At 40.1% G+C, this 26,778-nt stretch overlaps 1 protein-coding gene across 2 annotated transcripts in view; it reads left to right on the top strand.

Moving 5' to 3' along the window:
- The window catches only part of LOC129182299 (alpha-1,6-mannosylglycoprotein 6-beta-N-acetylglucosaminyltransferase B-like), a 100,358-nt gene that overhangs the window by 10,892 nt on the left and 62,688 nt on the right, over positions 1 to 26,778 (top strand). The window contains exons 2-3 of one of the 2 annotated variants that reach the window (XM_054778240.1): positions 298 to 410; positions 25,979 to 26,129. In XM_054778240.1, coding sequence (XP_054634215.1) covers positions 298 to 410; positions 25,979 to 26,129 — 264 coding nt within the window. The remainder of the gene's footprint in view (positions 1 to 297; positions 411 to 25,978; positions 26,130 to 26,778) is intronic. The other variant, XM_054778241.1, reaches the window with a different exon arrangement.

Raw genomic sequence — 26,778 nt, 5'->3', positions numbered from 1 at the left:
TGCAAAGAGAACAGTGAAAAGCATGTTTTGTTGTTGTTTTTTTCAAGAAAGCATCACATTTTAGTATTCTCAGTCACTGACTTGCAAACCTAACCCATAATAATGTGCCCGTTTGACTATTTTCTTCCAACTTGCACACTAGCATTTGCCCGCCTCAAAATGCCTCACTTATTGACTTCTCGTTCTTACAAGATGCTTACCCCAACAAATTCCTCTTCCGCTTTCACATAAAATATGACTAACTCCGTTTCACCTCTTTTAACACTTCCCTCCTTCCCTCCCCCGTCTGTGTTGCAGGATATTTGTGGTGGGAATAGGCTTCTTCAGTCTGTGCTTTCTAATGACTTCTCTGGGGGGGCAATTCTCAGCCAAGAGACTGGGTGACTCCCCCTTCACCATCCGTACAGAAGGTACCTATATGTGCTTTTTGTGTACGACTGCATTTGTGTGCGTGTGTGTGTTCCCTGTAGCTCACACATGTCGAACATACGACCCACGGGCCAAAACTGGGCCGCATGGGGTTTCAATCCAACCATTTGTATGAAAGTAACAAAAATGCATAAATGACACAATTACAAAATTCTTAAAAAAGGCTATTCCTAAATCATCCGCTGTGGGGTGCGCTGTTAGTCACAGAATAGTTCACTGTTCTGCAGAAGCAGCGGTACAAGGGTCTGCTTATTTATTCACAGAAATGAATTTGAAACATTTCTGCTTTGTGTGTAATCAACAAGTGTCTGTGCTCAAGAATTATAATATTTTGTACCACTATGAGACTCATCATCATGGCGGAAAATACGATATATTGCAACAAGATAGACCAGTGGTTGGCAACCCGAGCCTCCGGAGCTGCATGTGGTTCTTCAGTCTCCTTGTTGGGGCTCCCTTCGCAATGCGCAAATGTTTTTTGTAATAACCAAGTGGGATTTTTGAAAAGAGTTAAAAATGGCTAACTTTCTGTAAGGCCGTGAATGCATCACGGCTGAGTTCTGACTGATGGAATGAGCCCGAGGAAGGGAGGGGAAGCCGGTGTTTGCCTGCCTGTGTTCTTTGAGACAGAGATGTCTTGCCCCCCCCGTGGTAAGTTTTTACCATTAATATATTCCCCCAAAAAAGACATTTCTCAAAAGAAAATAGTTTTGAGTTGTGCATAGACAGATTCCTTTGTTTTCTCTGCCAACTATGCTGGCTTACTTAATGCTTGGTATGTGGTAAGAAAGGCATTTTTCAAAAGAAGCACCCCTTTTCTGAAAAGTACTAATTTATTTTAAGTAGACTGACACGTTTAACAGTGTTACAACCTGCAGTCCAGCCTTGCATATGCTGGGCTCGAACCGGCGACCACATCAGTCCACTGATTGACAGTTAAGTTGAGCAGCGTTAGCCAGCGAACGAAAAGTACGAGGCTCTCAATGGCTGTTCTGTACATTTTTTGAGGCGTCAGGTACAGAGGTGGCCGCACGGTGGCCTAGTGTTTAGCATGTTGGATATCTGGAAGATCTGGGTTAGAATCTCTGTTGGGCATATCAGTGTGGAGTGTGCATGTTCTCTCTGTGCGTGCGTGGGTTTTCTCCGGGTGCTCCGGCTTCCTCCCACTACCAAAATCATGCATGTTAGGCTAATTGGTTTGGTTGTTTGTCTATATGTGCCCTGTGCTTGACTAGTGACCAATCAGGTGTACCCTGCCCCTCTCCTGAAGTGTGCTAAGATAGACTCCAGCTCACCCACAATCATAATGAAGAGCAGTATGGAAAATGAGTGGGTGAATATGTAATTCTCACAATTATATGAACTTTCCTATTTCATCACTCCAGTACCTTTTTGAGTTAGACCCGTGCCTCAGTATGATAGACAGGTGCACGATTGTATGGCGGTTATGTTGACCATATGTTTCATGAATGCCAAAAATGTATAGTGGACTTAAGCAGGTGCAGAAATACGTGAGGTTAATGCTCTGTTTATATACTGGATGTGTGTGAAAGATAATGAAACACGAGGAGTGGTTACTGTTTCCCTGACAACTTCTAAAACAGGTTTGTGTAAATAAGGATAAGAATTTGCTGTATGTCCCAGTGTTTAGGTGTTCTTGATTAATCAACTGCTCTTGGGAAGAAATTTGGAGCAAGCTCATTAAAATTGTAAATTGTCCAACCCTGCTTCCCCAAAGGACTGGTTTGCATGTTCGCTTGTAAATGGACAATAGATAACTTACACCGTCTATTGTCGGAAAACTGTGACTTAGTCTATGCATGGGGGGCGGGTTGGTTTCAGTGCATATTTCCTGCCATTTCTCCCTTTTATGCATGCCACTGTGCAGTTCTACCGCACTGTTTTGTGCGACTCCCTGGCCATTCCATGTGTGTGTTTATCCGTGTTTGTGATGAGCTGGCAGAAAACTGCTGTTGAAGGGGGTGATGGCAGCAATGTGGGACAAGATTGAGACCCAGAGGCCGATCCATCTGCTCACTGCAAATCAGCTGAGCAAAACAACTGGTCCTTTCATTAAGCTGCCGCTCACCACCTACAGTGTCTCACACACATGCACTGTGTTTGCATGTCATGTTTGCCACATCTGCCATATTACACAAAAGAGATTTTATACATTTCCAAATCATTCCGACCTTTTCTGGGTTATTCACTGCTAAGCTCCTTAATTTTACACAGATTTATGACTTATGTTTGCTTTTATTTTTTTTTGCTGTAAGCCCAGGAGATATTTCAGTTTTTCCACAGATTTTACGTTTACATGTAACACTAGACGCATTGTACTGATTATTTCCATGTTGTATCAGACCAAAGCACAGCAAAAGAGCATGAAGATCAGTTGACCGCATCTTACCACTACTTGTTACCGCTTGTTATAAATAAATTCACAAAGCAGAAGACAAACCTACCATTAGAAATCTTACCCTTCTAAAACGCTCTCTGTTTTATATTAGCAGCTTATGTGTGCAGTTGAAAAGTAAGACATATGATTTAAAAAAAAAAAATATATATATATATATATATATATATATATATATATATATATATAAAGTCATAATATATTTTATAACATATACAAATGTTTCATTGTATGGTTTGTTTTCTAAGTGTGCAGGAGTAAGGGGTACATGACTTTCTGTCGGATGTCTGAAGGGGTACACGACTGTGAAAAGTTTGGAAACCACTGCATTACAGCATTAAAACAATAACACTATTAACTTTAATGATTTGCCTCCATATTTTAATGTTCTTGGCTGTCATACCAGCATAAAAAGAATCATCTCTCACTGGCATGACACTGATATACACACAGCTACTCAAACCGAACAACAATTGTAATCCTTTGTGCATCTCCGCCATCAAAAGTACTGAGAGATGCTGGATATGAATTGAAGAATTTGAAGTAACTTGTCTACACAGCATATTCTTCTGTTTCACGTATGTTGTTTTTTTTTTCACCAGCCCTTGTTGAGGCTGGTCCATATTTTGGAATAAACGTCACAAAAAAGCTAAAGAAAATAATCCTCCTCTGAACTGAGGACGACATCTCCCATGAATTCATGTATGACATGTTCAAACTCTGTAGTTCAGTGTGATTTTTTTAGTATGCGGTATATGTGTGTTGCAGCAGCACTCACCATCGTGCATCACTGTGGATGTTTGAGCATGTGCACCAAGGATCATATGTTGTATCACATTTGAGATATTTTTACTCTGGGTTTCAACCTGCGTGTACACACAATAAAACCCACATTTCCGTGGGGCTTATCACCATAGTGGGAGCTGCTCTGTGAAGCCTAGCGGTTGTTTGAGTATTATCTGAATTCCATTGCCACCTCTCTCTTTCCTGGATTATTGGCTTCTATCTTCTCAAATCCCTGTCTCTCCTCCCTAACTCTCAAACTCATCAACGGCCGTGGGATGACAGAGGTGTGGGGAAGAAGGTGCAAGTGTAAAACAAATTGTTCTATGTTTTTGTGCGCATCTGTGATTTAAAGATCATTTGATTTACCACGGTCCACAGATGAAAGGAAGCCCGCAAAAAAGGTACAATTGAGCTCCAGATTCAGAATGTGACACAAGGGAGATGTTAGCTTGATCAAAGACTCTCCCTATGGAGCTTGCTCACACTATGCAGTCAGATTATTACAATAACAAGAACCCTTTTTAGCCTCATCTTGACTCTTACAACACTGTTTATTCTAGAAAGAAGACCTAGGGCTTTATAACTCATTATGCCTCCCTGATGGGAAAGAGAATATCATTATATATTTCTATCTGACTTTTTTTTATTATTATTTTGGAGCTCTGCCAGCAGCTTGAAGATATGACTGAAAATCTCGTCACTTATAAAAGGAGGTGAACATTGTGTTTGTACACGTTGACCTGCTTAGACCAGAAGTGCATTAACTTATTCCTGTGTGTGTGTGTGTGTGTGTGTGTGTGTGTTTTAGCTTTGGTCACATTAGTCAGAGGAAGACTCACGCCGAGTCCCCCAAAGCCATGCTGATTTATGTCCTAAGCGGACCCCTACCAAAAGTTTACACTTGATGTTTCGGTTAGTTTTCCCAGAACGTTGCCGTGCAGTTACGCGTCAAGCGCATCATACAGCCTTAATCTGTGGCCTGCTTTCATGTCTTTTATTTTTCCTAGCTGGCAGTTCATCTCTATCACAAATTCCCTGCAGTTATGTTTCCTCCCCATCACTTCATGTAGAACAAATGTGGCATGACAATCTACACGTCGCTGGTGTAAGGTGCATCGCCAGTCACTCTGGGAGTGCACTTTATCAGTGCACTCATAGCCTAGGGGTGTTTCTTTGTTTGCCTGTGTTCATGTGTGCATGCGTGCGTGCGTGCATGCATGTGTGTGCATGCATCTGTATGTTACAATCATTGTAGGTTTGTGATTACGGACGTCACCAAGCAAGATCTGACAATCTCTAATGGTTTACTGTGTGTTGAATGTATTTGCTCGTTTCTGCAAGTCTGTGTGTTATGGATGGATGAATAAATACAGTAGATGCATTTAATATGTGTGATATTTATTGCACACTATTTTAGGATGTGTTCCTCACACAAACAGTGGGAGTTGAGATAGCTGAGCTGAAAAGAAAATTGTCCAGAGAAGAATAATTTCTAATTCTAACACATATTTGAATGCCTACAACCTAATGGAGCCAGTCAGAGGAGATCGCAGTGGCTGTAAAAATACTTTGCATTGTCTCGGCATTGTGATCGCTTATCATAAATGTCAACATGGTACTTCATAAGCAGTACATCAGCTTTGGAATGACTGCTGGCTAATAGAAGGTGCTAATGAGTTGTGATTAAAATGCTGTCTAACAATAGCAGCTATGCTACTGAAATGAGCTGAGCCGTGGGTTCATCTGCATTGGAACAGTAAATATCATATCCCATAATGTAAATTGGCCTGCAAGCTGCAGATTGGCACATTTTCAGCCAACAGTGGTTATAGTATTCTTTAGAATCATGACCTCATGGGATATTGTTTAGGGTTGGGTCTCATTTACATATCATGTGGTATCGGTGCCCGAACCGGTACTTACTGGTAAAACCGGTAAAATAGAAAACATACAAATTTTGTCCCAAAATAATGCCTTTTTATTTGTATGGAATTTTTTGACATGCAAGTTGAACTGAATAATTTAAATACTTAAATAATATAAATCAAATGATAACTAAGTAATAAATTCACCAATACGAAATACAATCCACAACAAATTGTCATAATTTTCACTTCAAAACCAATAGCAATACAGAACACATGGAAAGTGCAACAAAATGGAAAGACTTTAGAGTTCTTTAAGTGCACACATGTCGCTGTTTAAGTGCAGAAATTCTGCACAATTCAAGCACAAGTTGATAATTGATACACAATTGTGGCGATGTTGACTACACTAACAACAGTGTTTGATAGTTAATCCTACATGCAAGAGTTGTGTGTTAATTGTAACAACATGCTTATGCTGTAATGTTGATGTTCAGCATTCCAGTCTTCGTGAATGCACCTCGCCATGACCTTGATTGGTTGATAATGAGGAATTATGTGTTGGGGTGAAGAGCCACTGAGACTTTACTTGCACAATATCACCTTCAAGCACTTGTTGCAGGTGGCTGAGTCTGCCAAAATGTGGCACCCATAGCTACTTAATTTTTCGATCCTGGTTACTACTGTTTATGTTGGCACTGATGCCATTATGATATCTTATGATACACAGTTTTGGTATGCATCCCTAATCTTGCTGTTGTCCATTGAAAGCCTTGTATCTCCACAATATGACGAATTTTAATATGGCAATATTCCCAGTGTTCTACTGTACTGTACGTCCTGTTAAGTCTGTAGGTAATAACAAATACAAACATGTTTTAGAATGAAAAAGTCCACTTTTAATTTGAAGACGAGAGAGAGTTCACTGCAAAATACTTGGTTTTAATAAACCAAGTACTTTGAGCAGATTGACAAATATTTCACTGAACAGAGTCTGATGCAATGCAGGTCAATGTTAGGTGGCTAACTTAGCCATTAAACTATGAATTATGCAAATTTTAATGCTTTGGTGAGGTGAGTGATAATGTATTTTTACCTCGCTTGTTACAAGCTGAGAGGAACATAAAATGCCAGCACGTATCCATTCTGCTACACTGCTACATGCTTGGTTGAACAAGTCCACTGAAGCATTTTCAACATACAGAACAGCATGGCGGTATATGGTTGTCATGACGACCATATGTTGTCCTATAATATATGTTACTGTTGTCTCCTTTAACTGTGTTTAATGGAGCCAAGTTGAATAGTTGGAATAGAATGCATTTCTATGAGTTTACAGACAAATTTCTTTCAAAGAACCATAGGTCTGCATGTACAGTATATCCCTTTACCGCTGAACTCAAACTGCGTATACTGGATAGGATATGTAGTGTGGTACAAATGATACTGTCTTTGTCCCCAGTAAGTGCGCTAAACCAGCTGTTGTAGGAGGACAAATAGAACAGTGTTTCTGCAGCTCTTAGATTTTGTAATTGTCCGCCTGCACTACTGCTTGACAAAAAAACAGACAGCAGTGTTCAGTCAATACACCATGGCTTTGAACACATTTGTTCTTGTGTGGCAGCTTTGAAGCAGGATGGCTATTGAAGGGTACCTCAATGACTGCCAAAAATCGCTCAGGTAATCTCCCATATATTGACTAAATCAGCCACGGCAATGCATTAGGAAGGGGGGGGTAGGAGCGGTGGACAATGATGGAATAAGAAAATAGTGCTGACTTGAAGTTTGAGCATGGTGAGTAAGTGAAGCAAATGTAAATAAAGTATCAAACCTCAATTATTTGACCATTCTATTTGGCAGCTATAGAGTGAGCCACATTGAACATCTAATTTATTATTAAACATTACAAAACTGTTGTTTTTTGTAATTAGCTTTGTTTAGAGCTGTTAATGCAAGCTGGAAAGTTGTGCTACCATACATGTGTGCGTTAGCAGCCTGCAGGCCAGTTAACACTGTGAGGGCTACAGTTAAAATGCATTACATTCAACGCCTGTCAGACACTGTCACAAATCTGTCCTTTTGTTTGCAGAAATGTACCGATAATCGTTGACAAAAATTACATTTTTATATTTAGTACCTTTTTACAACCCATTGTTTACTTCATCTATCAATGCTGCAACAGTATTTTAGAACATGGGTTCTCAAACTCCTGACCACGGGTTTGAAAATAAAGCAATAGCAAGACTGAAGCGTTCCAAATGAACCCACTTTATGTCAAAAGTTTTAATTACTTTCTCCAGTACAATGCTGTTCAACTGAAGTCCACGAGGGTGTAGTACCACAGTGTGTTCTGAACAGTATTTTTTTTTGCAGACAGTGGAGATAGTAAGTACCACAGAACTTGGAACACCTGTAGGAATTAGTTGCACCAACTGCCAAGGCTTGATCAACCTCCATTTCTGTAGAACAGGGGTCACCAACGTGGTGCCCGTGGGCACCAGGTAGCCCCCCACGACCACATGAGGTGCCCGCAATCCTGCTTTTCATTCAGGTTTTCAGTTAATAATGTGAGAACACTAGAAAGAAAAGTATTCTGAAACATAAAATGTGAGTTGTGGATACCAGCATTTTGTGAATGTTTTGGTAGAACAAGCATATTTGGTCTGTTTGGGTTGAAATAAGGTATGACAATCATTTCTACAAAAATGAGTAGCTCGAGGCCATTTTCATTTTCTAAAAGTCGCTCTCGCAAGAAAAAACGTTGGTGACCCCTGCTGTAGAACAACTTCAGTCAAGTTTTAAAACAAGTGAGAGTTACTCAGCTAAGTGTGTTTGTCCTGGCCCAGTGGTTCCTATTCATAGTTATGCACTTTTTAACACTACGCCATAATTTATTCCAAAAAAATAAAGCCCCCACCCCCAACCTGTGACTTATTTCTCTTGGGGCTCCCCGCTCCCTAATTTGGGAATCCCTGTTTTAGAGCACATGTCGGCACCATCCGGATTTTTAATTGTCCCTTACAGCTTTGCAATTCTTTTGCCAAGTCTTAACTCTAATACATATTCATGAGAGAGCTGCCCCAAATTCCAAGTTGTAAGGCCATTGTTCTGACCTAAGTGCCATTAGCCGTGAATGAGAAGTTTCTCCACAGCACATTAATACGACATTATGGTTATGTGATCTGAGAAGGTGACTTGTACGTCGTAATCTGCTGTTGAAATGACCTTCCGTGCATCGTCTTACATGTCACCAGCTCATCATCTCTGCAATAAGATGGTTATTTTCCTGGATGCAGATAACGTCATACTCCCGGCATGTCCTTCCGCTCAGCGGATAAACACTAATACGTTTTTACAGGGTAAAATACTTCAAACTGTACCATGACCGCTTTGGCAACAACCTGATATTTGTTTTTGCAAAGCCAAAACAGGTACACCAAGGACAAGCGAAATGTAGCAGACAAATACTTTAATTAATCTCCAAGAGAAATTCACATTTCCAGTAGCTCTGCAAAAATGTCATCATAAACAAACACTTAAAACAAGCAGCATTGCAAAATGTTTTTATATTTAAACCTTGATGTGATATATCAAAATAAAATTATTTTAAACAGATTTACATCATTCATAGAGGCTGATGCATGCATGCATACAATGAATGTGAGGGCAGCTTTGGATATTAATCATCAGCAATGATCATACATGCCGGTGGGTAATGCAGACTTTGCAGCCCTCAAACTGTAGACCTAAAGAGAGATGGAAAAAATAACGGGGAGAGAGAACGATGAAGAGATAAAAATAATGGAAATCAAATCTTACTGCAACAGCAAGCAGCTGAAATCATAGAGGAGTCTATTGAAGTGTGAAAGATGCAAAGCAAGCAGCACTAACTCATATTAGAGAAATTTCCCTCACTCTGTCTCTCTCATTACCCCCCCCCCCCCCCCCCCACACACACACACACACACGTGTGCCCTGAGAGACATTCCACTTCTTCCTCAGAGCGTTTCCTGAAATAGCACCAGAGCGCTCATAGGCAGCAAAGGCAGATACAGTGAACACATTGTGTGGCATTAAAGGTGCCATCCATCCATTCATTCATTTTCTATGCCGCTTATTCTCATTAGGGTTGCGGGAGTATGCTGGGCCTATCCCAGCTGACTTATGGGCGAGATGCGGGGTACACCCTGGACTGGTCGCCAGTCAGTCGCAGGGCACATATAGACAAACAACCATTCACTCTCACATTCATACCTATGGACAATTTTAAGAGTTGCCAATTAACCTAACATGCATGTTTTTGGAATGAGGGAGCAAACCGTAGTACTTGCAGAAAACCCATGCACGCACGGGGAGAACATGTACAGTATTAAAGGTGCCACCAAACCAAATCACTGACTGTAACATGATTTATTCATGGTTGCATAGGCATGTATTTCACACACCAACCTTTAGTTACCAATAATAGTCTGTGCTAAATTCTACATCCTGCGATTGGCTGGTGACCAGTCCAGGGTGCACTCGGCTCCAGGGTGCACCCGGCCTCTCAAAGTCAGCTGGGATGGACTCCAACATACCCCCACGACCCTAGTGAGGATAAGCGGCAAAGAAGATGGATTGACTTTGCTCCATTTCTAAAGACTTTTATACTTGCCTCTACACTCCGACGATGCTATCTGGCATTATCGTTTGACCTTGGTGGAAGTTTGCACTCCACTGAGTTTATCATTGTACGGTTATATATAGTGTTTGGATGGATGGACAAAGTCTGCATTTACTACTTGTATATTTGAGTTTTGGATACTGCAAGAATCTATGTCTCCAAACTAGTAGGGTGGGTCTTGAGACTTTTTGACCCAGTACAGTCACTGTACTTGAAGCTCTTGAGCCACATCTTGTTTGTTTGTGGCAAACTCCTGGACGCCCTCTACAGTTTGAGTGTAACTTACTTACTTAGCTGCTGTGGTGTATTCTATCACAGACGCTAGGGCTTAGAGATAAAAGTCATCCTGGCTGGTCCATATAGACCCCAAAGTGATCACAATTAGATATTCTTGAATTATTACACGCCAATGCATTCTCCAAAATGATTTTCAAGCTGTTGGTTTTAAGGTAAATAACTGAAGGTACTGATGTAAAATTCCCCAAGTTAACTTTACTGATGCTTTTTGTGCTTCAGTCACGCTGTCATGAAGTGCTTAAGCTTTGACAGCTCCAAGAGCACATGACAATGTCAGAACTCATTGCTGGGGAGAAAACTCCCCCGTATAAAAGCAGGGGGAATCACTAGGATGCCAATCTAAATGGAGATGCGTGTGTGGCCAAAACCCAAATGCACACTGCACTCAGCGCACAGTCAGTCAAAATTACTATCAACCCCTCGGCATCCCTCGTCCAACCAGCCCATTCCCCTTCAATTGTTTGCCATCTGCTGCAGAAAGTAAATATACACCAGCATGTCACACCCTCCAGTGCACCCAACAATCATGTGACTGCAGTAATCATAGCAACTTTGATGTGAGCCACATGTTACATATTTGTTGGTGTGTGGTAATGTCAAGAAGTCAGTTAATAGTGTGGTTATATCATACATTGTACTGTTTATTCACTGGATATGGTAGGTTCTCCTGTGCTTAGTGTAACAAGGTATGGTTGAAAAGATCAGTTTAGCTGTGGGTCAGCTAGAATGATGGTCGTATTTTTCAGATTTGTGGCAATCTTGACACAGAGTTAGGAAAAAGCACATGTCATATAATGGAAGGAGTGATAAAAGCTAGGCTTAACATCGCATGATTGTACTTTTTAATGTCGCTGTCACAAAAATACAGGTCTTTTATGTAAGATAATGCATGATAACCCGCGTTTTGCTCTGCCTTGCTCAGGATAAAGTTTGCACGCTGTGCCGATTTTACATGATCAGCGCCCCTATTTACTATACTTGCCTGGTGTAATGGGCCTAGTTATTAAAATTAGAATTTATTTTGTTGCTAACATCCTAAACGTGATACTGATGCACTTTTTCAAAAGTTAATTGGTTTTCATTTGTTTTTGTATCAAGATACTAACCACGATTATGCAGAGATGCACAAAACTAAGCATGCACCAATCAATAGGTGCCGATGTGCTTAATTTTTACATATGAAATCGATCTTGTCCACCGACTTTATCTACCTCCACAAAGGCCTGAAACTCAGCCACTCTCCCCTTTTGTTCTGCCAGACTGACAGCTAGCAGTCAAGCTAAGGCTAAAGTTAAAGCCAGCTGGCGTAAACAGCCCGGCAGTAGCCCACTGTTAGCGCTGACGAGCATTGAAAAGAGGAAGCTGCTACGAGGAAAATGATGGAGTTCATGGCATTGAACGATCAAAGATTTTCGGTGGCTGTGCACTTTATTTTTGGTAAGAGGCTCAAATCAGGTCTGCAGTGTATCCTGTTGTGCAAGTTTTGTTTGGTTTTAAAATGTGAAAAATAAAAGACAAAAGGAACTGATATAATTTAGCATTTTGGATAGCAGTTTTCTAAACGTTTCATTTATATTTGAGCGAACTACCTCATGTGTGGTTGAAACAACAAGTTTGTATTGTTCAATATTTTTTTTAACAAAATAAGATTGGAACATTTAAGGTGTATGCTCTCTGTTATTTAAAAACGTTGGTATCGGCCAGAATTGCAATCGGCAGGTCAAGCTTTTTAAAGATTGGTGCTTGGTGATCAGCCAGGAAATTGTAATCAGTGCACTCCTCCACAAAATTGGATGGAAAATGACCAGACTAGCAATCATATAAAGTCCAGTAGAGAAAGAGCTTCTGAAACTCATTATGCCTCAGTAGCCTCTCTCTGAAAATGTGTGATATGAAATGAGAAGTGAGAGGAGGGGACTGTTTGGGAGGAACATCCATTGAAAGTTTGAAATTCAGAAAACATTTCAGGGTATAAGAAAGTAGACTTCACTATCCATACACATAATTGGTAATACAGATTATATATTTTTGGGCTTTTTGTTAACGGACACAGAAGGACACGCCCCAACTACAAGACAAATGCTTGGCACAATCTTGCAACGAGTCATCAATATTTGATAAGAACACCATACTCTGCACAAGGGACATGATAAATAATTGACTCCACTATTGGATTGGATACACATGTTCATTGTGTGTGCGTGTGCGTGTGTGCGTGTGTGCGCGTGTGCGCGTGCGTTCGTGCGTACCACTACAAACTTACCAGGTATGATTTTATTTATTTATAATTTTTTTTTGGATAAATTATGTGTAAAGTTGTACTACTGTATATTACATGACTGTCAATGGGTTAATGATTTTCTGTCATACACTGATTGCTGTCACTGTATTACATGTGTGGTCTGTCCAAGGTTGTCTACAATGCAGCTGTATCTAACCTTTGATAACAAGGGAGCCTCTATTTTTCACACATGTACAGTGGTGTGAAAAAGTGTTTGCCCCCTTCCTAATTAATTTTTTTGCATGTTTGTCACACTTAAATGTTTCTCATCATCAAACTAATGTAAATATTAGTCAATGACAACACAACTAAAGATTGAGATTTATCAGTCTGGGAAAGGTTATAAAGTCATTTCTAAAGCCTTGGGACTCCAGCGAACCGCAGTCAGAGCCATTATCCACAATTGGCGAAAACATGGAACGGTGGCGAACCTTTCCAGGAGTTGCCGGCCAACCAAAATTATCCCAAGAGCCCAGTGACAACTCATCCAAGATAATGGTACAATTATCCCATATCTGCGAGCTCAAGCATAAAACAAAAAAAATTTAGCGAAAAGGCGCTTCACTCACTTTCAAGAAAATAATTCAGCCTGGAAAGAGAGCCTTAAAAAATACTTGCTACTTGTTGATGTTCAAGCAGAAGCTTCAGGAATTCTACATTTTATCAACTTTACTTACTTAGATTTGTCAGATCAACCCACATAGATGTTCGGACTTGTCCGCACCTTTAATCACTGAGCGGTTCTTCTTACGCTCATTGCATTTGGCTAAGCGTCAGCTTTCAAGCACCCGTGATCACCCCGTTCAGTTTCATAACACACCTCATACATACTGTACAAGAGATCACGTGTTACTTGCATCATGCATTTATTCGTTAATTAAATACAAGCCATCAACAAAGGTGAAGCATCCGCCGAGCCAGCGAGCGGGAGTGAGTCCCACCTGTGTAACACCGTGCAATGCACATCTGAAAGCTGTACAAAAACCCTCCATAAAGCAACCCAGCCCCCAAAATCGCCAAGAAGGCAGAGCTTGGACACACGCAACATGACTCATTGCAGGAATAAAATAAAAACCCAGCAAAAGTGGAAAAATAGAGCAAAAAGGCATAATGTAACTAGAAAAAGCTACATTTATACTAATAAAAACACAAAGATTTGTCTTTATATGTATAAAGTTTTTATTATAAATGTGTATATGTTTTTAATTATAACAAAGGACAGCTAGACAGCCCTGAAAAAGACAAATAGACGAGAAAAACCGTGAACTCTATTATTATGATTAGGATTATTATTATTATTATTATTATTATTATCATATTTTTTCATTGTACTTTTGTTAAAATTAACGTTAAAAATCTTGTCTCGTTCTCGTGGACTCAATTTCGTACATTGTCGCGCCTTGTGAGTTAGGTGTCTCATGACACCCCTAGTCAATACGCATTTACGACATTCACGTTAACATGTTGAAAATGTACTTAAATAGTGTTTTGTGCACATTAGTCCGATAGCTGCAAACCCAGTTTAAATGCACTAAATCCACACACCATGGGATGCAGAACTCTACGAGGGAACACCTCCTGTCATTACACCAGCGTCGCTTGATGCTAACTAGGCGTCTGACGTCGGTGCTGTAGCCGCTACAGGTCAGTTTGCCTGACTTTAGGCAACATGCCAATGCCCGTGGTTTCAGCACATCAAAGCCCAGTTCCGACAGCGAGGAATGACACGGGACACGACAAATTATTTTCTCATAGTGGCCGTGCTGGACCTCCACTTTCTCTCATACCGCAGGATGGTATGATGGAAAAACTTAGTAGTTATGCTGTGATATACCTTCAAACTGGTAACTGGCCCATGCATACCATATAGACCCTTTGCCCCTATCCCCAATTTGAGACTGTGTTCACGTTGCCTCCATGAGAGAAGGGCGTACCCCTTTTACACACAACTTTATCCATCCTTTGCTTCATTATTTGTGACTCAAAAGTAAATAACCAGATGAGCATGTGTGCTAGAGCGCTGAAGTGTGCCATTGAAGAGGGGAAAAAAAAGTCTGCCAAACCTTCCATCACAGAGCAGATCTTGGACAGATGCTAATTTATTTTCCAAGAGACAAGCGCTTGGGAAAGGGAGAAAGATTATTAGATGCAGCATGATGGGGAATGGAGACAAAGGATGAAAAAAAAAAAATTAAAACAACAGATTGAATTAATGTGATAAAATTGCTTTTTAGTCTCTTTCATAAACTGTGTACAGAATTATTAGCCAGACAAGTATTTTGGAGTTAATCTTGAAAGTTTATTGTATTGAACCATTCTCAGATAAAGATAAAAAGATCTTGACAAAACAGCCATGCTACTCATCAGTTGTAAGGAGGGAAGAATGGACATTTACATTTCCATCGATCACGATGCTCATAAGATTAAATGTGCTTACTCTCAGACATTGCTTCTATTATGTGACGACAGTAAATAATGGCTTTCAGATCTCATGTAATATTCCCAAAGTCCACTCAGATGTCAATGGATGGCCATTTAAAATCCATTCATCTATAAATTCAGCTCTTTTCTACCGCTTATCCTGTTTAGGGTCAACGGCCACTTAAAAACCTTTAAATTGGACCCTTTATTGCTGTCTTTGTCTTAACCTCCATTGTTCTTCCTTGTCCAAAATCATTGCACCTGTGTTTTTTGTCCGAGTAGGATCATTCTGATGTCATCCTGTGTTCATTGTGCTAAAACGCCAGCTGGATAAAATGTTTACTTTCAATTTTACACGGTGAGGAGAGGAAGACGGCCAATAAATGTCTACGCAACATGTGTGAATGCACCTGAGTCGTAACAGGCATTTATTTGCCTATATTTTTGGGATAGATCACAGCAAAGCGGGATAAACTGTAGGGGTAACTGTGCGCTTTCACACAGTGACACAGCATCCTGAAATCAGATAATAACATAGTATCTGGTGTGTCCTTAAATGTTGTACAGTGACATTACTTTCAACACAACATGGCAAGAGAAGCGTATATCAGATGTGAAACTTCTCATCCGGATTCTAGAATTGTAAAGTGCTTTATACACAGGCACAGTCCTGCCTTTGTTGTATTTCTGATACTAGCTCCAAAGGTGCCAATTGCCCGGTTGACTTCTTACTCTCATTCCTTTAGGTGGCATTTATACAAAACAGCTACACAAAAATGCAGCTTTTACAGGCAGTGTGAAAAGGACTTGTGAGAGAGCATCCCTCTTATGATTCCTAGAAAAAATACCTCCATTAATTTCAAGCACAGAATCATTCTACTCTTACACATTAACCTTTATGGACACAATGCAACTAGATTTTTCTCTGTTGCACTAACGTGCACTGATGTGGTCAGCGATGGGGAAAAAAAGCCCTGCAGTGCTGTTTCTGTCAGCAGAGTTGTGTGGAGCGGCTGGAAGTTTGGAGACAGCAACCTCAGTAGATGGTGGGCATGCTAATGAGGGTCAAGGCTCTCGTCTGTCAAGCTTTTCCGGATGGCTCCTGAGGATGTGTGTGCATAAATAGGAGCTTGCCAGCAGTCAGGAGGGCACAGTTAATAAACACTGCCTTTCTGGTGTGTGGAAACAACCATTGTTTGGTGTTCTATCTGAAATTTTGTTGGTAACAACAATACTTTAAGAATGTCATCACAGTTTCTTCAAGACACTGACAGAAAAGATTAGTCTTTGATGCTGCTTTGGTGTGCACGCTGTTGAAAGATTTTTGTCTTCTGTAGTAATACAAAGATAACAAAATGACATTTCAAAGCAGATGAAAGTGATGTCAAAAAGATAAAAATAAGAACAACTGATAGAGAGGATGAGAAAACTAAGAGATATTGCAAATGGAATAGTACAAATGCTACCCAGTCCCAGAGTGCAACATATTTTTGTTTTCTTTTTGGTCTCGATTTGATTATTAAGTTCTAAAACCAACAAAAGAACAACAATTTAGATCTCTCTTGTATTAATTGGCACCGTTTCCCAACTACTCTATACACCCAACTTGGGCTGGAACTATTATTTTCATAATCAGTTCATCTGAAGCGTGCTGTTTTGATTAATAGCGTAATCAGGCCCTAGACGGAGCAAATCAATATGAACCAAACACAAACAGTGATTTGGTACGCAACATAACCGAAAAGAGACAACAATCTCGATCACTGTTTTCCAAAGTCAAAACTGATGTGTGTGTGAATATCTTGTTTTGCCTAAAACACAAAGATAATGGGTCTGCTTGAAGGAAATTAAAAAATCTTCACATTTGAGAGACTGAAATCAGAGGATATTTATTGAAGCTGTGGTGGTGGGTTGCCCCTGCTGCGTCTGCAATTTATTATTTTTTTTAATCACATACTTTTTTTAATGACTTTTTGAATTATTATTTATTTAACGTTATGAAAAAAACTACTCACCCGCATGGTGGTCTAGTGGTTAGCACGTGGGCCAATAGAGGAACAGCCTGGAGATCGGGAAGACCTGGGTTCGATTCTCCCCTGGGCATTTCTGTGTGGAGTTTGCATGTTCTCCTCGTGTGCGCGTGGGTTTTCTCCAGGTACTCCGGCTTCCTCCCACATTCCCAAAAACATGCAGGTGAGGTTAATTGGCGACACTAAATTGTCCATAGGTATGAATGTGAGTGTGAATGGTTGTTTGTCTATATGTGCCCTGCGATTGGCTGGCGACCAGTCCAGGGTGTACCCCGCCTGTTGCCCGAAGTCAGCTGGGATACCCCACGACCCTAATGAGGATGAAGCGGTATAGAAAATGGATGGATGGATGGAAAAAACTACTCGAATATGAACCGAGAACGTTGCAAAACTGTTAATTTAATGCCAAAGTTTAAATGGCACTTTATTCACAAAGCACTTCTCCACTCGGTGTGCTCATTTGTCATTAAATACAGGTGTCATGTTTGAACAGAACACTTATAAAAAGAGGTGAGAGGTGAACTTTGGTGAATTACTCTCAGGTGGTGAGCTACTGCTAGCTTACGTGCTACCTGTTGAAGACCCCTGTGATAGCATCACTGTCTAATGCTGTACACACTAAAACAAACGTATTTTTAAGGCGTGGCGGCTTTTATTTTGTAGTGGCCACGATCAATTACATGTAGCAGGAAGCCTGATCACCAGTTGGTAGCCAGTTTATCAATGATCCTCTCAGTATGTTTGCACTTTGACACACCAACATCTTCTATTAGCTGGGTTGGGTGCAGGCATTAATGGTGACATTTTCATTTGCCCAAAGCTATTTGTGCTGCAAAAAATAACAGTAAGAAAATATTCACCTACTCCTGCTGTTCTTTAGCTAATGAGCAAAAGCGCTCCTGTGCTTTAATAATTACAGTGGATGTAATTTGTTGTAATTGTGTGTTGGTGTGGTGAGATGAGATGAGTTGTTCAGGAGATTGGCGCAGTAGTTGGGCCATTACGCCTCTGTCTGTCTGCGGAGGAATGAGTTTTTCTTGGGAATGTGTCGTTTCATTCCATGTGGAGGAGCACTGGCAAAAGACATACGAGCAGCATGCATCTTTCCTTACGTGGGACGCGGTATTGATGACTACTTCTCGGAACTAATCGTTGAGCTGTCGGTGAGTAATGGAATGACAAAAAGCAGGTGGGCCCGTGGATGTTTCAAGGAACTACAGCTTCGTTCTTGGTTTCACAGCTGGAAGTCAGGAAGAGAAAATGAGCATTGCTAGTTAATTTAGCGGCGTCAACTCCTGTCAAGCAGACGGTCCTGTCAGTATTCATCATTTAATAAATGGATTTCTCTTAACATGAAAATACAAACGTCCCTCCAGCCAATCAAAACACCATCCTGTTGTGGCACACAGTGTGTGGAAGTCACTCACAGGATGATGCTCCGAGCTTCCTCACATACCAAACAAATACTGTTGGAGTGTTCGCTTCAAGACAAGTTGACTTTTTTTTTTTCTAAAGACATGCAGACGGCGGAAGTATTTTCAAAGTGCCATAACACACATCCGTCACTTCTTGCAAATGTGTTTCTAGCACTTTAAATGTCATCCCTCAAAATGCTATTTTTAGGGCATCGTGGAGCATTTGATAAGTCGTAACCGTGACTGTGATTCTCAGCTCCACTTTGCATATCTTAAAATAAACACCTCCTGAACTGAAAACACGCTGTCATCCTTTAGTTTGGTTTGCACTTTCCATGACCTCTTTTTTTTTTTTATCTTTCTTTAATAGAAGCACACATCCACTTTTTTTTTTTATTGTTGTTGACTGGAAAGGACATACATGGTTCGAGGTCAATCCTGGAAATCCAGGTACAAAATCAGAAAGAGGACCATTCTGTCTGACGGAAAAGGTGGATTTGACATGAGGGCACCTTGCAGAATGTAAATCTGGGTTCAACATAATATTTACTTTGAGATGACAAACATCGGAACTTACTTCAAGCCTTGAGGGAGGAGATGACAGTGCTACAGGAGGAATCTGTACCATGAATAAGGCTACATCTAAAAGACCTGCTAACACAGATTGGAAATCTACTATTGCAGAACAACAGCTTGAAAAAGAGCTTCTCTGAGATCCATGATGAAGTCATAAATCTTAACTCATTCTATACTAAAGACGTAGTTTTTTTAAACCCGTACGCCAGATCGCAACGTCGTATTTATACGTATTTTTAGGGTTTTTTTGCGCAAGAAGAAAAAAGGTGATGACGCAACTCCACACTAATGGATTTACCTGCAGAGAAATTTTTAAGCCATAGAAACGGGCACAAGGTGGCATGAGTGCATTTCATCAGAGCTTGGCAGAGATCATGTGGACGGAAAAAACATACATGACAGGAAGGAGAAAGCTAGAGAGCGTGGAGGAGTGTCGCGTGCAGAAGGTTACGCATTGTGGGGAAATTTTAACGCATGCACACACACACACATACACACACACACGTGCATGCACGCACACCCAAATGCACACACACACAGTTCAGTTCCATCCATCCATCCATTTTCTGTGCCGCTTATTCTAATTAGGGTTGCGAGGGTATGCTGGAGTCTATCCCAGTGGACTTTGGGCGAGAGGTGGCGTACACCCGGGGCTGGTCGCAGCCAATCGCAGGGCACAAATAGACAAACGATCATTCATACCTATGGACAATTTAGAGTTTCCAATTAACCTAACATGCATGTTTTTGCAACGTAGGAGGAAATTGGAGTACCCAGAGAAAACGGGGAAGAGCATGCAAACTCCACACTCCTGACTGTGTGGCCAACATGCTAACCACTCAGCCACTCAGTTCATGGTGTTACATTTGTAAAACAACCCCATTTTTGTGTTGTTTATGTTGGTATTGTTGTTTAGATATTTGAGCTGTCACAAAAGCAAAAAATATTTGTGGGAAAGGGAAAGTTATGCTTGAAATGTGTCTTTTCACAAAAAGCTGGTTTTCTCCCTTTTCTAGTCAGGAACTGTTATTTTCCTGAAACCTACGTTCTACTACTGATTACTAAAGAGCGGAAAAAGAAGGGAGTCTAATCTTTCTTTTGGTAGGTTCCATGTTTGTACTGTATAGCCAGAGAGCACACTATTTTGTGTGCCTTGAGAGATTGGTCAAAATAGTCTAAATTGGCTGGCACTGAAGGGGTGGTCTTCTGAAAAATGGCTGGGATTGAATGAGATTGAATGAGTAGGAGGAACGGAAGGATACCAAGGCACTACGAGATATCAAGGTACTACAAGATGACAATGCTGCTTGTGTGCTGCTCTTTAGGAGGAAAATAGAGCACTACGGAATGATGTTGTGATGTGTCTGTTGTGATGATGTTTTTTTTAATTGATGTATTTTTTATAGATCCCATTAAACACAAAGATGTTCATTCAGCAAGTCTTTTTTTGGTCCTTGTCTAAAATTAAATACATTTGACATGTGACTCTGTTGTTTGACTTGATTTTTGCCAGTGCCTTTACACATTTGAAAATACTGTAAGAATGCCACTTTTATAGAATTAGCTTCATTATTTTGTTCAGATTTTCTACATCAACAAGCGTTAACCGTTGAATCATTCTGTTTTTTAAAATATATTGGTTTTGAATCGTATCGTAACCCATGCATCTACAGTAAATGTGAATCGAATCGTGTATCGCGAAGAGGTTTACAACCCTACTCGTTATATTTACTCTTTACTTTCCATCCATGTGTAAGGTTGCTTTAACCCTGGGAGTGCTAGAAGAATACCTCTTTGATCGCGTGTGTTGTAGGCCTTAGCTGACATCATGTTCTGAGGAGCACCAGCCAGTTAAGACAGAATCAACAATGCCTCTGCTGGTAGCAGTCAAGTCGTACTCTCCATTTTGGCTCAATTGTTGCGAGATGTGATTAGTCAACAATCAATTCTGTGCAATTCACAGACCTCCACATGCAAACCCCCCACGTGCATTTTCTGCCTTTGCTACTGTGTTTTGATGGACTCAGACAAATGCTGCTCCAGTTGGTGACATAAACAGATTAGCTGGAGGGTATATTTTTGATGTGTCCCTTTTTGTCCTTTCCATTACCACAAGGTCAAGCGGGCATAGGCTCACAAAAAGAAAAAAATGGACTTGGAAATGATTTATCTTCCAGTCAGTAATTTTAAAGATGTTTTGTGAGGATTCTTAGAGTCCATTTTGCCACACTAAAAGTGTCCTCTCTACACTTTACAGTGCTCTGGAGCAATGCGATATGCCGAGACGGAAAATATTCCATCCAATATGCTGGCTAAAACAGGCCATTGCATAGAGGTGTGTGTGTGTGTGTGTGTGTGTGTGTGTGTGTACATGCATATAGATGTATTTTAGCCCATGTGAGTTGGTAAAGCCAAACACTGTATAAAAGGGAATGCCAGCAGATTCTGTGCTTTGGTTCTGTGCTTTGACTTACCTAATAGTACAGATACATGTTTTCTTTGTGCAAAGCGAATACCTTGCAGTACCAATATAATTAAATGCGTCTGTTTAATTGATATGAAGTGAGACTTCAAAGCCAATTTGAAATTCCCCTTTTTTGTGAAACTATTATTTCATGATTAATTGGAAATTATGCCCTTCGCTGCAACCTTTTTAATGTATTGCCTTGACTTCGGCTGCATTGTCTTTTGCATACTAATTTCCTATTCTTGTATATCTGTAGTGTTTGATAGCAAATCCTAACTGAATGTAAAACCTTAACTGTATGTGTAATGAATGACATAATACTCAGGTTATGTAAACTAGTGAGGAATTATTTGGAATTATCTTTATTGCCATATTGAATTGTGAATTATTGAACGATATAAACTATTTTGATTACCTGTAAACTTTGACACTGTGAATGTGAAATACTATTTACTATAGTAGTTTCAAATTTTTCTGGTTAGATTTTACATATTTTATATGTTTAATAGTACTTAAATTTTCAATATACATAAATAAATCATATTTATAAATATACTAAATATACACAGTATATAGTCTGTGTTTACAGTAGTAAATCTTTGGGTCTTTGTCAGTTTTAAAGTAGCTCGTAAGCTGAAAAAGTGTGAGCACCTCTGGCTTAATACCTCTGGTTTAAAGCATGAAATTGGTGGTTATATCAAATTTGAACGCCCTAAAAGTGGAACAATTTGGAAACCAACCTAAACTTCCAGCAAAGTTGCACAAATTTGTTATGTGTAACAATTAGGGGTATCACGATATCTCAGTAGATTAACATGTGACTGTAGAGCTGAGCGATATGGACCAAATATTGATATATTGATACTGATATTTTTTAGGCAAAGTGAGTTTACACAAAATCAAAGCCAAATATGCGTGTCAAGTTGTTTTATTAAAATAAATACCTAAAATAAAGCTTCATGCAAGATGCACATAAAAAGAATATATAGAGGAGTGCTCGGTTTAAGAGAAAATTTAAAAATCTCAGCAACTCAAAAATACTTTCAATTGAACAGTAGTATATTTTTTTATGTAAAGATTTTTAGAAGACACAAGCATGTCCTTATTGTGTGCCAAGAACACCAACCTGTCAAGTGCATCAGGCTTAGCAACTGGCCGTCTAACGTCCTTGTACATTTGTGGTAGAACTTGTTGTGCTAAATAATTGTGACTGTGAAGCTCGCCGTTTTTTCCTCTGTTGCAATGGGGCCCATATCTGAGCAATGTGATAGGACACCTCTTTATAATAGCACACCACTTTTCTTTTCGCGAGGAACGCAACAGGAGCTCGGCAGACAGAGCTCAGCTTCACACATTCTTCGTATTGGAGTTTGTGCCAAGTTTTAAGATGGTGGAATTTTATTTTGTTTTTTATGCTCTGAATTTGACATACCTCCACATTACTGAGCTACCGGTTATTCCTTGACTAATTCTTCCACTGCAGACACTGTAGCTTTGACTGAAGCTGCTGGGCTTTTGCTCCGCCCCTCCTCCTGGATGCAGTGATGAGAGAGATACAGTACAAATCCAGTCAACATTGATATCAACGATATGGTTGGTTTTGAAATCGTGCTGAAAGTAAATATCGATATTTTAAAAATATTGATATACGTTAATACGTTATTTCTTATTTGGAGAAATGCTGTCTTTCAGTAACAGAGTAGCGTTTTCGTCAACGATGATGACAAAATTATTTTGTTGACGAACCTTTTTTTCATGACAAAAACATGAGTGACGTGGTGACTGAAATGTGACTAAAATGTGGCATGTCGTGTGTGAGTTTTCATTGACGAGGCTGGATGAAAAGCATTGGAATCTGATATCTTATTATGTATTGTGTAAAGCTAAGATAGTAACAACACCAAACTAAAAGCACAAAAGCACCAGTATGAGCATGAGGTTTGTTTTTCAGAGAAGATTATCACATCGCTGTTTGGTGTGTGTTTGTGTGGTAAAAGGCAGTGTGCTTGCATGAATTAACTTGAGGTTGTGCACCAACAAATATGCACATTAGCACTCGATAAAGTAATCAAAACTTACCTTTTATGCAGTCCCACATACTATCAGTATTTGTCACCAAATATGAGGTAAAAGAAAACAGGAAAAAGCAGTATAGTTGTCTGTCTGTGCAGCGTGGGAGAATGTTAGCACACGCACAATGGTGCGTTCAAGGACTGTCAAAGTGGGACGGGTCGCCACTCTCAACAAACAACATAAACTTGCAAAAACTCTGAAACTCTGGGATTTGTAACCATATAGATTTTTTAATTTATAAAATGGCCATTTCCAAAATGGATAGGCATTCAAATTTAATGTAATTATTTGACAGATTTTTTTTTAAGTGTATTTTGTTTCTTGTTTTTGTTTTTTTCAACAGCTGCTGCGGTGTAAATGTTAATGTCCATTACAACATTGGCTCTGTTGCTGCTGTGCTGTGCCTTTTTTGTGACTTTTCAACAGTCTCTCTCCAATAATCACCTGCTTCCGATTAATGCCCCATCCTATTATAAATAGATAAACGGTGAAGCTGTAATTGGAGCATTTACTGTATGTGGCAAAGTCAGCTGTATTAATTACTGACTCACATCCAAGACATACTGTACACTGTGACCGCCACTAACCTTGAAAGTTCCACTGCATGGCAAAAATGCTCAACCTTTTTGTTCTGAGGCATTATGACAGAATTTGGAGACACCCTGACCTTGTGTGCACATGTGCGTGTGTGCTAATGAGGTTTTCAAAAGCTTTTATCCACTCCCATGTACCTTTTTATTTTTTATGCAACACTGTATAATCATACGAGACTCCAGTTTTCAACTCCAATAACCAGAGCATTTATCCCAGCGCAGACACAACCATATACAAGGTTCCCCCCTCATGCTCCACAGAGTACTCTCTCTGATGCCAGGTGACAGAAATAATTTGCTGTTGCACTGAGAGAGCGGGAGCCTCCACATAATGAATTCCTGGCACTTCATAACTCATAGTCTTGGTGGAAGCCTCTTTAAAGTAAAGGGGTTTCAAAGAATATTATGGTCAGCCTGTATTTTGATATCAAAATATCAGGCTGAAGTGTGTGGATGTCTGGCATGAACAATGGACACTTAGATTTACTTTGTGCTGTGGGTAGAGGAATTGACAAGACATAACATATTGTATTCCCCTGAAAGGGCATGATAACGGACAACTGCATTGATTAATAATCAATGACCAGTTAGGTTAATCACATCTTCAAACAGTTAAGGCGAATTGAGTTCACTCCTTGACTGCAACCAGAAGAGGCACTATTCATTCAGTCTCAACTGGTTTGCTTTTTGCAGATGCTCATTCTGTCATCTGTGGCATCTCCTCCTGAAAACATTATCCTGCTTATTGTGTCACTGATGTCGAAACAGCAGCACGTGCCTGCCTGTACAGGCTGGCGAGAAGTCATGGCCGCATTCCACACTACATATTTCAAGTTAGGGACAATCTGCCTAAAAGCGGACACTAAGGCAAGGCATTTGGCAACAGAGTGTATATATCAGAGAGCATAGGCGTAAGTACAGCCGTGTGGTCACGCCGATCTGTTTTGGCGATGCACGAAGGTGACTCAGACCCAGGAGATTGCCCACCGAACCCCCCTCCTCCTGGCCCAGTGGTCGAGGTTTATGAACACTTCACCTCAAACTGAGAAAGATGAGTTCATAAGATGAAAGCAGCGTGCTGCCATTGCTCAGTCGAGATGAAAACGGCACTGAACCCTGCAACTACAGTATTAACTGTAACTTTACTAGAAATAAAATAATCATCACCTTTTCAAACTCTTACTGTTGCACTTGCACCTACTTACAATGTAACACTGTCAACCAGTGGTTTCCAAAGTGTGGCCAAGGGGCCATCGTTGGCCAGCAGCTTGTTCTTTGCTCCTTCTAATGATAGATATTCCACTAATTTGTTTTGTCACCTATATACTGTAGCTTATAGTACAATACACACATCTACATTGGACTGGTTATAGCATCTTTTCCTTTTTCTGTATGCTATATCAATATTTTTATTTTTATGTGAAAATTATGTGCCAATAGATGGCAATTTCATTTTCGTGCTGCACTTGGAAAATCCTTTAATAACAGCAATAAATGAGAATTTTAGGGAAAAAAAAGTTTTTAGTTTAGTCTGTATTGTAGTGATGTCCAAAATATTGGTACGTACTGTGATCAGCAATAGCGAGCTGCCAGTCTGGTAATGTGCAACCGAGACATGTTGTCTTCCTCTGCCTGGTTTTTAATGCATCTGTCTCTCTCTGTTCAGTGCTTGGAGGTGTGGAGTCACGTGGCGTGCTGAGGAAGATCAGTGACATGCTGGAGGTGATTCTCAGGAGAATGGACAGTCTCGCCAAGCTCAACACCACCACCACTGCCGACACGCGACGCCTGGATGAACTCAGCTCAGCAATCAACAAGTAGGCTGCCTTTTGCCCATGTAGGAATAGTAGGAATGATTGTGAATGGGGCAATCATGTGGTTTGCTTTTGCTTTCAAAGGAGCTTTGATGATGAAGTAAATGGTCACAGTCATTGCAGCAGAACCCTAGATCTTCTGAATTTCGGTCTCATGACTTACTCAAGCACATAAAACACTGCATCTAACAATTCCAATAAGACAAAATTGAAAAATGCTATATTTTTCTACTCTGCCCCACACACATTTTAGTCTTTCTGTTAACAATCGGCATGTCTCTGTGCAAGCCAGCTTTTATTTCCTGTTTTATTTTGGCTTACTTTTCACCTCTGCATATGCACCAGCATCTCTAGTCATCAGTTTAGGCTATTTGAAATAGCCTAAACCCATATGAGTGGCGATGTGGTAGTCTCTCTCACATATCCCCAATCCTTGTTAAGTGATCCTGGATAAGCATTCAGCTTCAGCGCAGAGGCACTACAGCGGAAGGATGGAGCAATTAATACAGTCTGCCGTTGGTGTTAACTTCAATCAATGTCTAGTAATGGACTATTTAATGCCAAGTAGGCAGAGTTACACTTAGACCATGACTGTGGAAAAAGTGTAACTCTTATTGTCAAGGGTGCACAAGGTTCTGTTGAAGGAATCAAT

The sequence above is a fragment of the Dunckerocampus dactyliophorus genome, chromosome 6 (genome assembly GCF_027744805.1).
Source record: "Dunckerocampus dactyliophorus isolate RoL2022-P2 chromosome 6, RoL_Ddac_1.1, whole genome shotgun sequence".
In the NCBI taxonomy this organism is placed as follows: domain Eukaryota; kingdom Metazoa; phylum Chordata; class Actinopteri; order Syngnathiformes; family Syngnathidae; genus Dunckerocampus; species Dunckerocampus dactyliophorus.
Note: the sequence above shows the minus strand (reverse complement) of the source record. Positions and strands in the feature narration are given on the sequence as shown.